Raw genomic sequence first — 13,076 nt, 5'->3', positions numbered from 1 at the left:
ATCTTTTCTACAAATTGAAAAATAAGATTCAGTAAGAGGCTGCCCAGCATGCAAATTTATAGCTCATTATTTAAAATATGCTTTTCAGTCCCATCCCTTCTTTGCTCATATGACTGCTGCTCTGTTCGCTCGAAAAGATATTCAAATAATTTAAAGTGTATCAATGTGAGGGAATTAGCATAGGAACAGAGGAAGCACATGTGGAACAGGTGCAAAGACGGAGTGAAAGAAGGCAGACAGGGAGACAATTAAGCAAATATTTGACCAAATTGTTATCTCCACAAATAATTTTTTCAGTAAATTATACAATAATTTGGAGGGCTGGAAGTATGAAGGAAAAGGTTGCAAACAAGCAAGTTAGGGAAGGAAGGAAGAAAGGAAGGAATTGTGCTGTGCAGTATGCATCAATTCGGTTCCAGTTACTAGTTTCTGTCTCAGCTGAAGGCAAAGTATTGTATCTGCATTGCCAACAAGGTAGAAATAATGCAGATAATCAAATCAACTGTTGTTCTGTAAAACTAACAGTGTGGCTTTGCTCACACACATGAATGTGAACACACAAACTCACACAGGAAAATTCATTCTTTCATTTCCAACCTAAGTGAGGCCAAATGTTGAAATATTTCATGCAAATGTTGAGATTTTACTAATTAGATTTTGTTTATTGGGGTTATTGTTGGTGTGGTGACACCCATTATGCAAATGTCATATCTGTGGTTGACATTATATTAGGACTAATGGTTCATAATAGAGTAGCTCAATGGTTCCAACAGCGAGAAGGCACTGTATCCACCGGCTTTCTGTTGGAGCTCCCTCTCTTCCATTGCATTCTTGACCCTATACAGGCAGGTATGGATTCATAATAGAGCACGTACAAACACACAACAACCCAAGTCTCTTTTACAGCTGTCGCAGCTTTGTGCAACACAGACTTTGTTCACCAAGCTGTCAATGCTGCTGCGAGAATAACTGCCTTCCAGAAAGTACCAGACTTACCACATTTATAAGGGGCTGCCTGTGGGTTTATGTGGACTCTGTGTGCATCTGGTTGTGTGCCTTATAAAAGACAGAGAGGCAGGAATGGAAAACGTATAAGTGGAGGGCAGGCTCAGAGAGGAAGAGTGGGTAATGTTTGCAGGGCATTCACCTTCCTAACTTCTACAGATCTTTAGCTTTGAGTGAACCTCAAAGCTAAAGATGAAATAAAAGATGGTGATTGTGACTTTATACTGTAATTGCATTGCTTGTCCTTAAAACGGTTTTTATTACTGTGTATCAACATGTCTAAATTCCTAATTAATGTTAAACTAATTTGTTTGGATTCATTAAACTAACAGATTATTACAATGACATTTCTATTCTATGTTTGGTTTTTACCAAAGCTGGGAAATTACCAAAATACTTTACATTTTATGTGTGTGTGTGCATGCGTGTGTGTGTGTGTATGTGTGTGTGTGTGTATATGTGTGTGTGTTTGTGTGTGTGTGTGCGTGTGTGTGTGTGTGTGTGTGTGTGTTATCAGTGATTTGTGCTGCTAAGCAGATAGTTAAAATCTGTGTTAGTAGGTTACACTCTCAGCAAAGACCAACCACAGGAGACCTGTCTGAAGTGTTTGCATCTACAGAAGAAGAAGGTTCACACTGGCATGCTCGCGTTTGTGTGAGCCTGCGTTGAACTGCATTCAGGTTCTAGAAAGATGAGATCTGGAGCACGTCATTATGTGAATGCAAATCATGGACCGCCCTCTAAATTCTGGGGTGTTGAAAACATTCCCTCATCCCAGAGGACATTGTAAAAAAATGCACAGAAAATGCTACTGGATTTATTGACTGAGCACAATTGAACCATATATAATAATTTAAGCAATGTATCCATAAATGAATGTCTATCTATCTATAGATCTATCTGTCTGTTAAAGCACTGGTTTTAACTTTGAGTCTGTTGATGTGCGGAGACTCATTCACCCTTAAACCGTATTCACTTAGGGCGCGATAGAAATGTTGATGCATCCGTTCCTGTATGTATGCATACACATCTGTGTGTACATTTGTGTGTTTTTATGTCAGAGGAAGTGTGAGAACCGGGTCGGTCTCCTGAGGAGAAGAATAACGGTGAGATAAAGACGCAATGAATAAATGAGGGCAGGAGTGATGAGAAACACAGAAGAAAGAGGTGAAGAAATGCTGATGCAGAGAAATCCCTGCTAAGGGCTCTCTAAGCTAATACTGTTTACAGATACAGCCAATTAGGAAGCATTGCATGTGGGACAGTAGTAGTCTGACGTTATTTGGACCTTAGAAATAAAAAGACCCATCTTTAGATTTGAATTCTTCTTACAGTGGTTTCAAGTTGCATTCCTGCCTACTTCCTAAATGTGTTGATTCCTAATGGAAACACACACACACACACACACACACACACACACACACACACACACACACACACACACACACACACACACACACGTGTCATGTCCAACCGTATGCTAGTTATCCCAAAATGTCAGCATTTTTGTTCCATCATTACTCTCACTTTCATAATTTTCAGATAAATGAGATGAGTGGGCAACACATTTCCTATTGTGATCTTGCAGCTAATCACCAGCAGTTTGTGTGTAGTTAAAGGGCAACTATGCAGTTTTTTTTTTAGCTTAATTTACCTTAACTGAACAGCTTTGGAGTCATTGGAACGGTTATATGACTTTTTTCGAGTTGAATGGTCGTCGTCTCGCTCCCCCCTAGCGCCTGTGAGCAGAAAAACCAGCCTTGCAAATTTTTATTAATACAAAAATCACATTTTAAAAATGTCATTTGCAATGCGATTAAGAATGATTATTCTGGGCCATAATCAGCAGCTCAATCACTTTTTCCCTCTTCACTTCACGGAACACTTTTGAACTTACTTTGAACTGTCAATGCTGTTTCTGATAAAGGACTGTGATTAGTGTCTCCTGTCAGTATGAAACAAAACACCTATTATCTGTGTGGGGATATTAAACCTGTTAAACCTATCTTCTCCTTTTATAACAGCATTTATTTACAACTTTACAACACACACAATCAATACAAACACCCAGAACCAAATCACTTGTTATTTAGCCTTTATTAAATAATAATAATAACATTAAAACAGATTTTTTTCTGTACAAAGTCTACAAACAACAGTTTGAGTTATCGGGCCAGTGCCTAAGGTGTGTGTATGCCTTAACGTGTTTGTGTGTGTGTCAGTGTGTATATGTGTGTATCCATCGAGACAAAAGAGGTAATACTATCTGAACTTCCAGAATGATAGTGTTGAAGTCGGAGCAGGAGAGAGAGAGAGAGAGAGAGAGAGAGAGAGAGAGAGAGAGAGAGAGAGAGAGAGAGAGAGAGAGAAAATAGTTGACATGTTTATGTGTTTCTGTATGATTTTGTGTTCATTTTTAGCCATTGGCACACAATGTACTCACTGTTCAATGTGTGTGTTTGTGTGAGAGAGAAAGAAAGAGTCAGATAGCAATGGGGAAAGAGAGAGAGAGAGAGAGAGAGAGAGAGAGAGAGAGAGAGAGAGAGAGAGAGCTCAAGGCACTTGGAAAACAGTCCAATGAAACGCAGTGGGATGGACAGAAATCCCTCTATCGCTCTGTCCATTGTTCCCTCCCTTCGTCTCTTTGTCCATGAGCATCTTTCAACGCCTTTTTTTTTATAACCCCCCTATTTTCTTCGTTTATTTCATCTCAGCAGGCCTCCTGACTACGGTAAATCCGTGCATGCCCTCTAACAGGAAGGGATGAGAGAGAAAGGCAAAAAGACAAGTGTGACATGACATGTTGGACTCATTTCCCTCTTTCCTTCCTCTCTTTTTTCTCTTTTGATTTGCCCCCCAGAGGTCAGCAACTTCACAGCTTTAGGAATCACAAAAAGGTCTTTCTGGGATTGACACTGAAAATGACAATGAGAAAGAAAAATACAAAGAAGACCAGGAGAGGACAGCGTCTGGTCCTCCAATTACATTTTTTAAGATTTCTGTCTGCGTCACTGACTCTCCTGCTGACATGTTTGTTTGTCTTATCTGCCATCAGTCTACGGATATGTTTCCATGTAGAGAATCACCTGCCTAAAAGCCCTACAATTGTTCAAATGAACATTTTCATATGAATATTTCAAAGACTTTGACTGACTATGCTGACAAGTTAATCAAATGTTCCCGACCACAGCTTGACAGTTTGCAAGTTAAAAAGTGACATCTTTAACAGCAGATAGTTTACTTCAAATGCAAGGTCTGCTGCCATGGGTTATTTTTCCATTTAAAATGTACCCACAATGCAACAGTCTCCCACGATTTACATTAATTTGCAGCTAGGAAAACATTGATAAAGCGCACACAGAAGTAATGGTGTGGAGGTCAGGATGGATGGCCAGCTGACAAAGTGCTCCAGTATCACGCCAGAAGTGATTTTGTTTCAACTTTTTAACTATGACCACAACCTTTACAAATGACTTTTAGTTGTCAAAGCATCACCATAACAATTCAAGTTATAAATTAGTTAGATAGTTTTCGTTGTCATAAGTGTAAATTCTCGGAAAACATGTCAAAGTTGGCGATATGTTTCACATAAGCATTTTGTCAATATGCTAATTCAAAAAAGAAACTTCTGAGGGGCATTAAAGTTACCCTGTGGAGTTTTCTCTTATAATATATATTCACACATTGTGTGTATCTTTAAGGTCTAACAAATGTCTTGAATGCATTTCCTTCCTCATAAAAGTAATTGCAAAGCCTTTATTCCCACTGGTAATTTAAAATCCTTGCAAGTTTGTGGTCTTCTTCTAGCCTAGAAATCTAGACGCACCCTAGCAGAGGCAAATGTAATTTGCAGCCAGTGGGGTCTAGTAACTCTCCGTTGACTTACGAGCTGGAAAAACCAAACTCTAGTCAGGCCAATCACATTGTGGGCGGGCTTAACATAATAACGGCAGAGTTGCGACGGTTCCGCGTGAATTCCCTGCTACTTGAAAACAAAGAAGATGGCTGCTGCTGCTGGCGAACAGCGGTCTTTTGAATCGGCTTTGGCCACGACTCTGGAAGACTTGGAGTTAAGCTTTTCTTTGAGAAAAGAACGGCACTGAAGTCATTCTTAAAAAAGGAAGATGTGTTCGGAGTTTTGCCGACCATATACGGCAAAAGTTTAATCTATCAACTAGTGTTGCTCTGGTTGGTTGTAGCGCTATCCTATTGTGTGCAGAGGGAATTTGAAAGACAACCGTTTATCCCGCCCCTCGGATTGAGCCTTACCAATGGTGAATTCCCAGACCCAACATCTTAATATGGGTCTGGCTCAGGCTAGTCTTCTTCTTCCCCGTTGCTGAAAATTTTAGCTTTTTTCCATTGCATGCCAACTGCCAGTCAGTGGAATAGTGTGAAACCACATTGCTGCATATTTGTGTGCATGCATCAACAGAAAACATCGCTCTGTAGTGTTACAAGTGGTCAAAAACTCCACAGGGTACCTTTAAGTTCAAGCTAAGTTTCACTAAAATGTATTTAGCTGAAGCCAAATAGTGGCATATTAATGTAATTCTTGGGAGAAACATCTGTATAATGCTGGCCACACATGTTCACATGCAACCTGAATATTTGTGTAGGTCCAGTATCCTTACCAGGCGTTTGATAATCTATAATATAAACTAAATATAAAATATAGTATAAACTTTTAGTTATGACGTTCAGACATCAGCAGGTTAGTTCTCCTGCATGTAAACATACATTTTTCTCTCTCTTTTCTCTCCTTTTCTTCTCTGTCTGTCTATCTTTGTGTGTGTGTGTGTGTGTGTGTGTGTGTCCTCCTGTTCAGTCTCTCCAGCAGCACTGGCACTCCTTGATGGCTGTCCTCCGATACAGCGTATACTGTAGTTAGCTTAAGGCTCGATTGTGTGTCCAAGAAAGTCGACGGTACGATTTCCATTCTCCTCCTTTAGTCATTCCTTCTCCTTCTATTTTTTTGAGTCTCCTTCTTTCAGGGGGGGGGGATGACGCTAAGAGCGGTAAATAAAAGGCAGGATGATTTATCACTCTCAGTCCAGGCCTCTTTTAACACTTGTTCAGACCCCCCTGTGCACATACACGGCTCTTTGGCAATCCATAGGTTGCAATAAAACAATCACTGACATTTTGTCCACACAGTGTCTGTCTATCATTTGGGCATCATACAGTCTATAAAGCAAAAAATATAGATATATACCAAAGACAAACCCTAGAATACTCAATCTAAAGCACAACTCCATAACAGCATGTTAGATTTAGATAAACCTCTGACTTTCTGTCTACCGTCTTTCTTTACCTTTCCTCTACTCTTTGTAAAGACTGATCATCTGTAATGGAACATGTGTGAAAATAGAAAAGGACTGAAGTAACAGTTAAGACCATGGAGTCCAACACAATGCTAAAGAAAGTCTAAAAATGGCGTTAAGAGCTCTACAGGGCGGCTACGAACTGAAGCTGGCTTTTCTTTACCTTTTTTTTTCAAACTGACACGAGTCTAAAACATAACAAAAACAGTCACCATTACTCTTCTATGCCACTGGTTTCACAAAGCGCAGACCGAGGGCAGACAAAGGAGCGAGCGAGCGTCATATGGCCGGCTAAATGGATGTTTGAAAAGTCCCAGAACTCATATCTAAAACTTTCAGAAACAAACAGAAAGAAAGTGTCCTTTTTCATCCTCTTTTCCTTCTTCACCTTTAGAAATCTAGATTAATTTGAGTAGTGTGGTTTGATAGCTTTTAAACTTCTTTAGGGGATAGGCATTCGCTTGATATGTGTTGATTTCAGTCAAAAGTACCCACATTAAATGGTCCACTGGTGCTGAAGTCTTCACGAACAGTCAGAAGCTGGAGCTTTTTGATTTCAGCATGCCGTCTCTATTGGCCACATTCAAATTCAAGCCGATGAGGACAAATTTGACATTGCCCTTCTGCAAAGTACCAGTCATTGGTACATCTTCTTCATTAAGAATCCCATTTCCGACATTTTAACCAAACACACCAGACTGTGTTGTCATTTGTGGTCCAAATGTCCAGATTATCATGGGTGCTGTAGTCCATCACCTTCCTAGCTTCATTCCAGTGGCTGGTGGGTTATATTCTATGGTAGATCTGTCATTCATATTCATTCCTTCATTCATTCATTCACAGGCTTTTAGAATCGAGCAGGCTCTCTCCTGCAGGCGGAGGAGATATGGTACTGTGGGTAGGGGAGACTGGGATCAGGTGTTCCCCCAGTTTAGGCCTCATAGCATGTAGGGGAGATCAAGTTCCCACTGGTTGGGAATCTCTGGGTTGACCGTTTTCCCCTTTAGACATTAGAGCAGGATATTAGGTACGGGACACTGGGGATTAAAATAACAGATAGTGCTTACATTTCATGTTTGCTTTGTCCAAACCGAGAACCAAAATTACTATCGCCTGGGATCACGGGACGTGTCTTTCCCTATCGTTCTCCAGAGTTCTCCTCCTCCTCCTCTTCATGCCTCTGAGCAGCACCTCTGCTGGTTTATCTTCACTTTATGCTTAATCCCGTCGTACAACTCAAAGTTGTAGTTCTCCAACGTTGTGGAGGAGCGCGAGGAAAGCCCGCTGTAGGAGCACGTGCAGTAGAGGAGCAGTCCTGCGCAAACCGCACCCATCAGCACGCCTAAAGAGCTCATCACGATGATGGTGAGGAGGATGGGGTCCAGCGTGTACAGCCAGGCGTTATCCTTGTCTTTCTCTGACACCAGGGTGACGGAGGAGGGGTCCACATCAGAGGAGGAGGGGGTGGAGAAGGAGGACGGCCAACCTGGAAACACATAGTCTAGAGAGAAAGCAGGGAACATTAGAAAACACTTCTATGCACACTTCTATTTACTACAAACACATATACACACACAAACCACACTGATGTTATTTAGATTTGTGACAACCTTTGTATGAGAATTACATCAACACGTCTAAAACTGTACAGCATGCATTCAAAAATGATTTGCAAAAAAATAAATATAAATGATTTGAAATTAAGAAGCTAAAACTCATTCAAACATTGAAATATATATATTTATTATATATAGTAGGACAAGCTGAGAAGTGGCATAAAGTCAGAATTGGCTAAGTAATGTCACTTAGCAATATATTTAGTTAGATAACATTAGCCACCATAAGCTACTGGTCATACCAGACCAATTCAGGCTGCAGCAGCAAAACCTTTGAGTGTATTGAACACAGCAAGGGTGCAAATTATTGCTTGAAGATTAAATGGTTAATGTGTAAGAGAAGTATTTCTTCTTTCAACAGTTGCATAGTCTAGCCTTAAGGAAATAAATGTAACTGTATCAGAGGCAAATGTCCCACGTCATGGCCGATATATTAAAGAACAGCTAATTTTGTTGCCCCAGTTGTTATTGACTTTATAACTTTGGAAACATAATGAAATTAATTGCTGTAACAGTGCTCTCCAGTGTGTCTTGTGTGTGTGTGTGCTGAGTGTCTTGTGATTGTTGAAGTGTGCACATCTAGTTGGCATAAGCAATCATGCTAATCCACTTAATGAATGTATACACATGAACAAGCCAATCCGCAATTAAGTACTGCATTTAGAGTTTTATGGCAGAACACCATGACACACACACACACACGCACGCACGCACGCACGCACGCACGCACGCACGCACGCACGCACACACACACACACACACACACACACACACAGAGGGAAGCAGTAAACAGACAGTACACAGACTTGTTTAGTGGGGTAAAGGATGAGTACCTTTCTTGTGTCTGCCAAGGGGCTGGGAGAAACAAGGGATAATAACACAAGCAGGCACGCGCACGCACACACAAACACACACACACACAGGAAGTAAACCGTGATTGTTACAGACAGATGTTTTCTAGCTGCCCAGGAGGAAGCTGTCTGTCTCACTTTGTCTACCACGGAACATGAAAGAGGAGGAGAGGAAACACACACTAACATGCCCACATGCACACTTTTGGTTACTCTCTCACACTGTTCCTCTCTCTATACACTCTCATGCAAACACATACACGCACGCACACACACACACACACACACACACACACACACACACACACACACACACCAGAGATTGTCTGTCACTGTTGCCACAGGCTTTTTACTTGTGGAATCACAAGTAAAACGAAGAGCCATGGGCATGCCTCTGCTTAAAGAGCTACTGCTCTATTATTTTGGTGATACTTGTAAAACAGCCAGTATTGCCTCAGGCTGAGAAGAGAGGAGAGCAGAGGAGAAGAGAAGAGTAGAGTAGAAGAGAACTTGAAACCTCACCTCCATTGATGGGGGGCTTGTGGTTGAAAACAGGATCTTTTCCGAAATCCATAGGCCTGGGATCTGTTATAAAGACAGACAGAATAACAATATTAATCTCAACCATCTAGTCAAGAAAAGCTACTTTAGAGTCCAAAACAAGTTGTGATAACATCACTCCATTTCTTATGTTGTCAGCACACAAGCTACATTTGTAGATGGAAATCAAACACAAACAGCTCAAAGAGTGAGTGATCTTGTTTAAACGGTGTGAAGATATCAGGCAAGACTTCTACATGTGTAGAAGGGGAGACTTAACTGTGAAAAAAAGACACAAATCTGTTTCATAGAAAAATATCACTTTTATTACCTTCACATTCCCCATAATATATTTTCTTTTTATTCCAAGACCATGAAATTCAACAAGCTAAAATATCACATAATACTTTTGAGGCAGGCCGAAGTGCAAGGCTTTGAAGGGTTTGGAAGCTAAATTCTGATTCAATTTGGTTTCATTCAAGGAAATTGATATTACAATCCTCAGAAAAAATAGAGCAATATCTGGGCATCTGATAACCATTTATTGCTGGGGCAAAGAAACCAAAAACGTATTATGAAGTGAAACCCTAATAGATATTCAAAAGACAAGAGGAGAAAAACTAATTTAGTAGATATGAAAAAAAGATACGGAGCTTCATTTCCTCAGTTAGATAAGGTCATTTTTCCATGGGACAATTTTAACATGTGGCATCAAGACACTATACTTTCTATAAAAAGCCTTTACGAACTTCCAATACTCAGTCTGTAAATAATAGTAAGAGATGAATACTCTTAAATAAGACCCGCTATCTATGAAATGAAGATATTTGCTCATGTATGATGTAATTTCCTTGAAATTGAAGAAGTGACTCAATCACATCTTTAATTGTTTAAAATTGACCCAAAATGGACTTCCAAACCCAATTAGACAATAAACAATAGACACTGACTTAAATTTCATTTCAATTCAAACATTACAGCAACCAACAAATCCTATGCTAAATTGACTATATTCATTCTCCAACGTTTGGTTGTGGGAATTTACTTATTATTTGATTATGGTAGTATGGGTGGCTCTTGGCTTTCTATGTTTCTCTGCAGTTCAATATTTAATTAGCTTAAAGTGCAAGACAGTGAAATCCAGCACAAGTCAAAAAGTCAAGGTTTTTCCTTAACAGATGCAGAGAAAGTGAACAGAAGTAAATATAATAGTGAGCTGGTTGAAGCAAGAGATGAACGTTTAAGCAGTTCACCACTTTAAAACTGGTTTTATTCATGTTCATCCCTTGCTTCAGGCCATGTTTCAGAATGACTAGTCTTTGTTGCTTCCAACAGGTTTACCACAAGAAAAATCTTTCTGATCAATAAAAAAACCTCAATTATTAGAACAAGAAATCAAAGAACAATAACAACATAATTGATTCATTTCATGAAAAATGACTACTCAAGGTAGATTTTCCACAAATTCAACATGTGGTTGCACTTCAGCCCTAACGTGTGATTTCACATCACCGAAATTGAGGGCGGAAAGTGACAAATGAGAACAAAGAAGTGAAATACAGGCAGTCGGATATAAATTCTGACCAACAAGATGGACGTCTCAAAGTGTGCAATCTTGAAAAAACTTGCAGTGGCCTGCTGATATTGACCATGATTTCAAATAATGTTTGTCTGAACCACCCAACTAAATAAAACAATGCTGTCACGTTATTCTATGTTAAAAAAAAAAATGCTGTTACTGTGCGGAATAGGCAGTTAGCCCTCAAACAAGGGATACTTACCAAAATTATAATATCTCCTGGAGGTCTTCCTGAAATGTCCTCTTCATGTAAGACTACACTTAGTACATGAACACGAATGCATCTAATCTCTTCGGTCTTTTGATTGTGTAAATGTAGTCTCAAAACAGACCCTCCAGCTCTAACTTCTCTGTTCTCACAGTCAACTGAAATCACCACAGGCATCGACAAAACATTAAATCAACGGAGAGAAAGCTAAAGAAGCAGGATAAAAAAAAGAGGGATGCTTGGACACTCTTTGGACGACTGTTGAACACTTTCTAATGATCCTGGCTTAAAGCCCCCAGGCTATAGGATCCTGAGAAGAATCATCACGCGGATCTGGAAGGAGATTAAAACTCCCTGTAGCCCCATTTTATCTCCACTCTCCAATTAGCAAAGAGAAGAATAAAAAGGGGGCTTTTTTATTCAGGAAAAGACATGGATGGCTCTTTGGCACCGTACGCTGTTCCAGTTGGGGCCTGAGGACCTGCTAGAGTGCTTTCACTCGTAATACTTCTCCAGGAAACAGGAGGAGCAGGCAGAAAGAAAAAAAATAGAAATGACCTGAGGGCTAGAAATGCTTACTGCAGGGTTTTATGAATGCAATCAGCTCCATTAACTAATTAGAAATATTAAAAGGCTTCAAAGTAGTCAGTGATGGAGAAGGGAGAGGGAAGTGAGGGAAGGTTGATTTAAAAGCGCTGCATGAAGAGATGCCAGCACATTTTCCAAATCTTGCAAAAAGTTTGATAGAGAGAGAGAGAGAGAGAATGAAAGAGAAAAGTGCATGGGTAGCACAACATAAATACAGTCATATATCATTCCTCTGTTTGAATTTCGGACCCACATTGATTGGGTTACAGCACAGGGCTGCTAGAGTCAGTCACATAATGTGTAAATCATACACAAGTCGATTGAAATGGAAGGGAGAGGGGATGGATATGCACGCATAAAATGACAAAAATACTTGTTGACTAAAGCACAAAACCACATTTTATGAGACAATTTGATGAAATAAGTCAATATGGAGAGCTGCAGAGTAGATGCACTTGCTGAACATGCATGCAACAAGGATTTAAGTGACTGAATTTGTTGGAAATCTTTGCTAATACAGGTTTGTTAGATTGTGTGTGTGTGCAGTAAGTACTATAATGTGGCTCCATCACACTGTCTATTCTGCCAAAAGACTTCTTTCATCTGCTTTTGTGTTTGAAACATCCTGCCCTCCTACTTCAATTCTCTCCCTCCTTCAATCCAAACCCCAACCTGCCTCCCTGTTAGCCTTCCTCTCAGAGTAAAAGAAAAATCTATCTTTAGAAAGTATAGAGTTTTTTTTTTTTTTTTACTTCTTTCATCTTCCTCCATCTCTGGGCGCTTTCCTTGGAGGGAAAGAGGCCCGCTTAATGGGCCCTTCTCCTCTGAGAGATGTTTTACTCTTTTCCATTTCTGCCTCTCATTTTCCCTCCTGTGTTTTTTACTGGAAGGATTTGCGATGAAGGGAAGGAGCAGAATAGGAACAAGCGGATTTTGATAAAAAGGCTGGGGGATTTGAGCATGAACAAAATGATGTTGGGGTGTAGCACACAACACAAGATGGTGAACTGCTGTGAATTCTAGAAAATAAGTACCACATTGGTGCGCCCAATTTCACAGACGTGGATCTAAAGTTGATACAGGGCTTCTCAAACCCAAACCAACTAGTCTCGCATTGCCGGACTTCCTCCACAGCGCTGCGGAGGACGGTCTGGCTAGTCTGCACAGCATTCCAGGATGGGAGAAAAACGTGCTCTGTTTTATTGGCATTTCTTTAAACCAATCACAATCGTCTTGGGTGGCGCTAAGTGCCGAACGCAGGTACGGTGCCGCTGCAAAATAGCCTCGGGAAGGAACTTGTTTTGGAGGAACGTGCTCGTAGGGAGGTGAGTTCGGGAATTAAAATGGCTGTCGAGTGTGTGATGA

At 40.3% G+C, this 13,076-nt stretch overlaps 1 protein-coding gene across 2 annotated transcripts in view; it reads right to left on the bottom strand.

Annotated features, from left to right (window-relative positions):
- Positions 1-6,003: 6,003 nt before the first annotated feature.
- The window catches only part of LOC114563849 (neuropilin-2), a 97,459-nt gene continuing 90,386 nt past the window's right edge, over positions 6,004-13,076 (bottom strand). For both annotated transcript variants that reach the window (XM_028590771.1, XM_028590773.1), the window contains 2 exons: positions 9,319-9,381; positions 6,004-7,830 (listed from right to left, as the gene is read on the bottom strand). In XM_028590771.1, coding sequence (XP_028446572.1) covers positions 7,502-7,830; positions 9,319-9,381 — 392 coding nt within the window. In that variant the 3' untranslated portion in view covers positions 6,004-7,501. The remainder of the gene's footprint in view (positions 7,831-9,318; positions 9,382-13,076) is intronic.

The sequence above is a fragment of the Perca flavescens genome, chromosome 11 (assembly GCF_004354835.1).
Source record: "Perca flavescens isolate YP-PL-M2 chromosome 11, PFLA_1.0, whole genome shotgun sequence".
Classification (NCBI taxonomy): domain Eukaryota; kingdom Metazoa; phylum Chordata; class Actinopteri; order Perciformes; family Percidae; genus Perca; species Perca flavescens.
The sequence above is the reverse complement of the archived record's forward strand: the minus strand, read 5'-3'. Positions and strand labels throughout refer to the sequence as shown.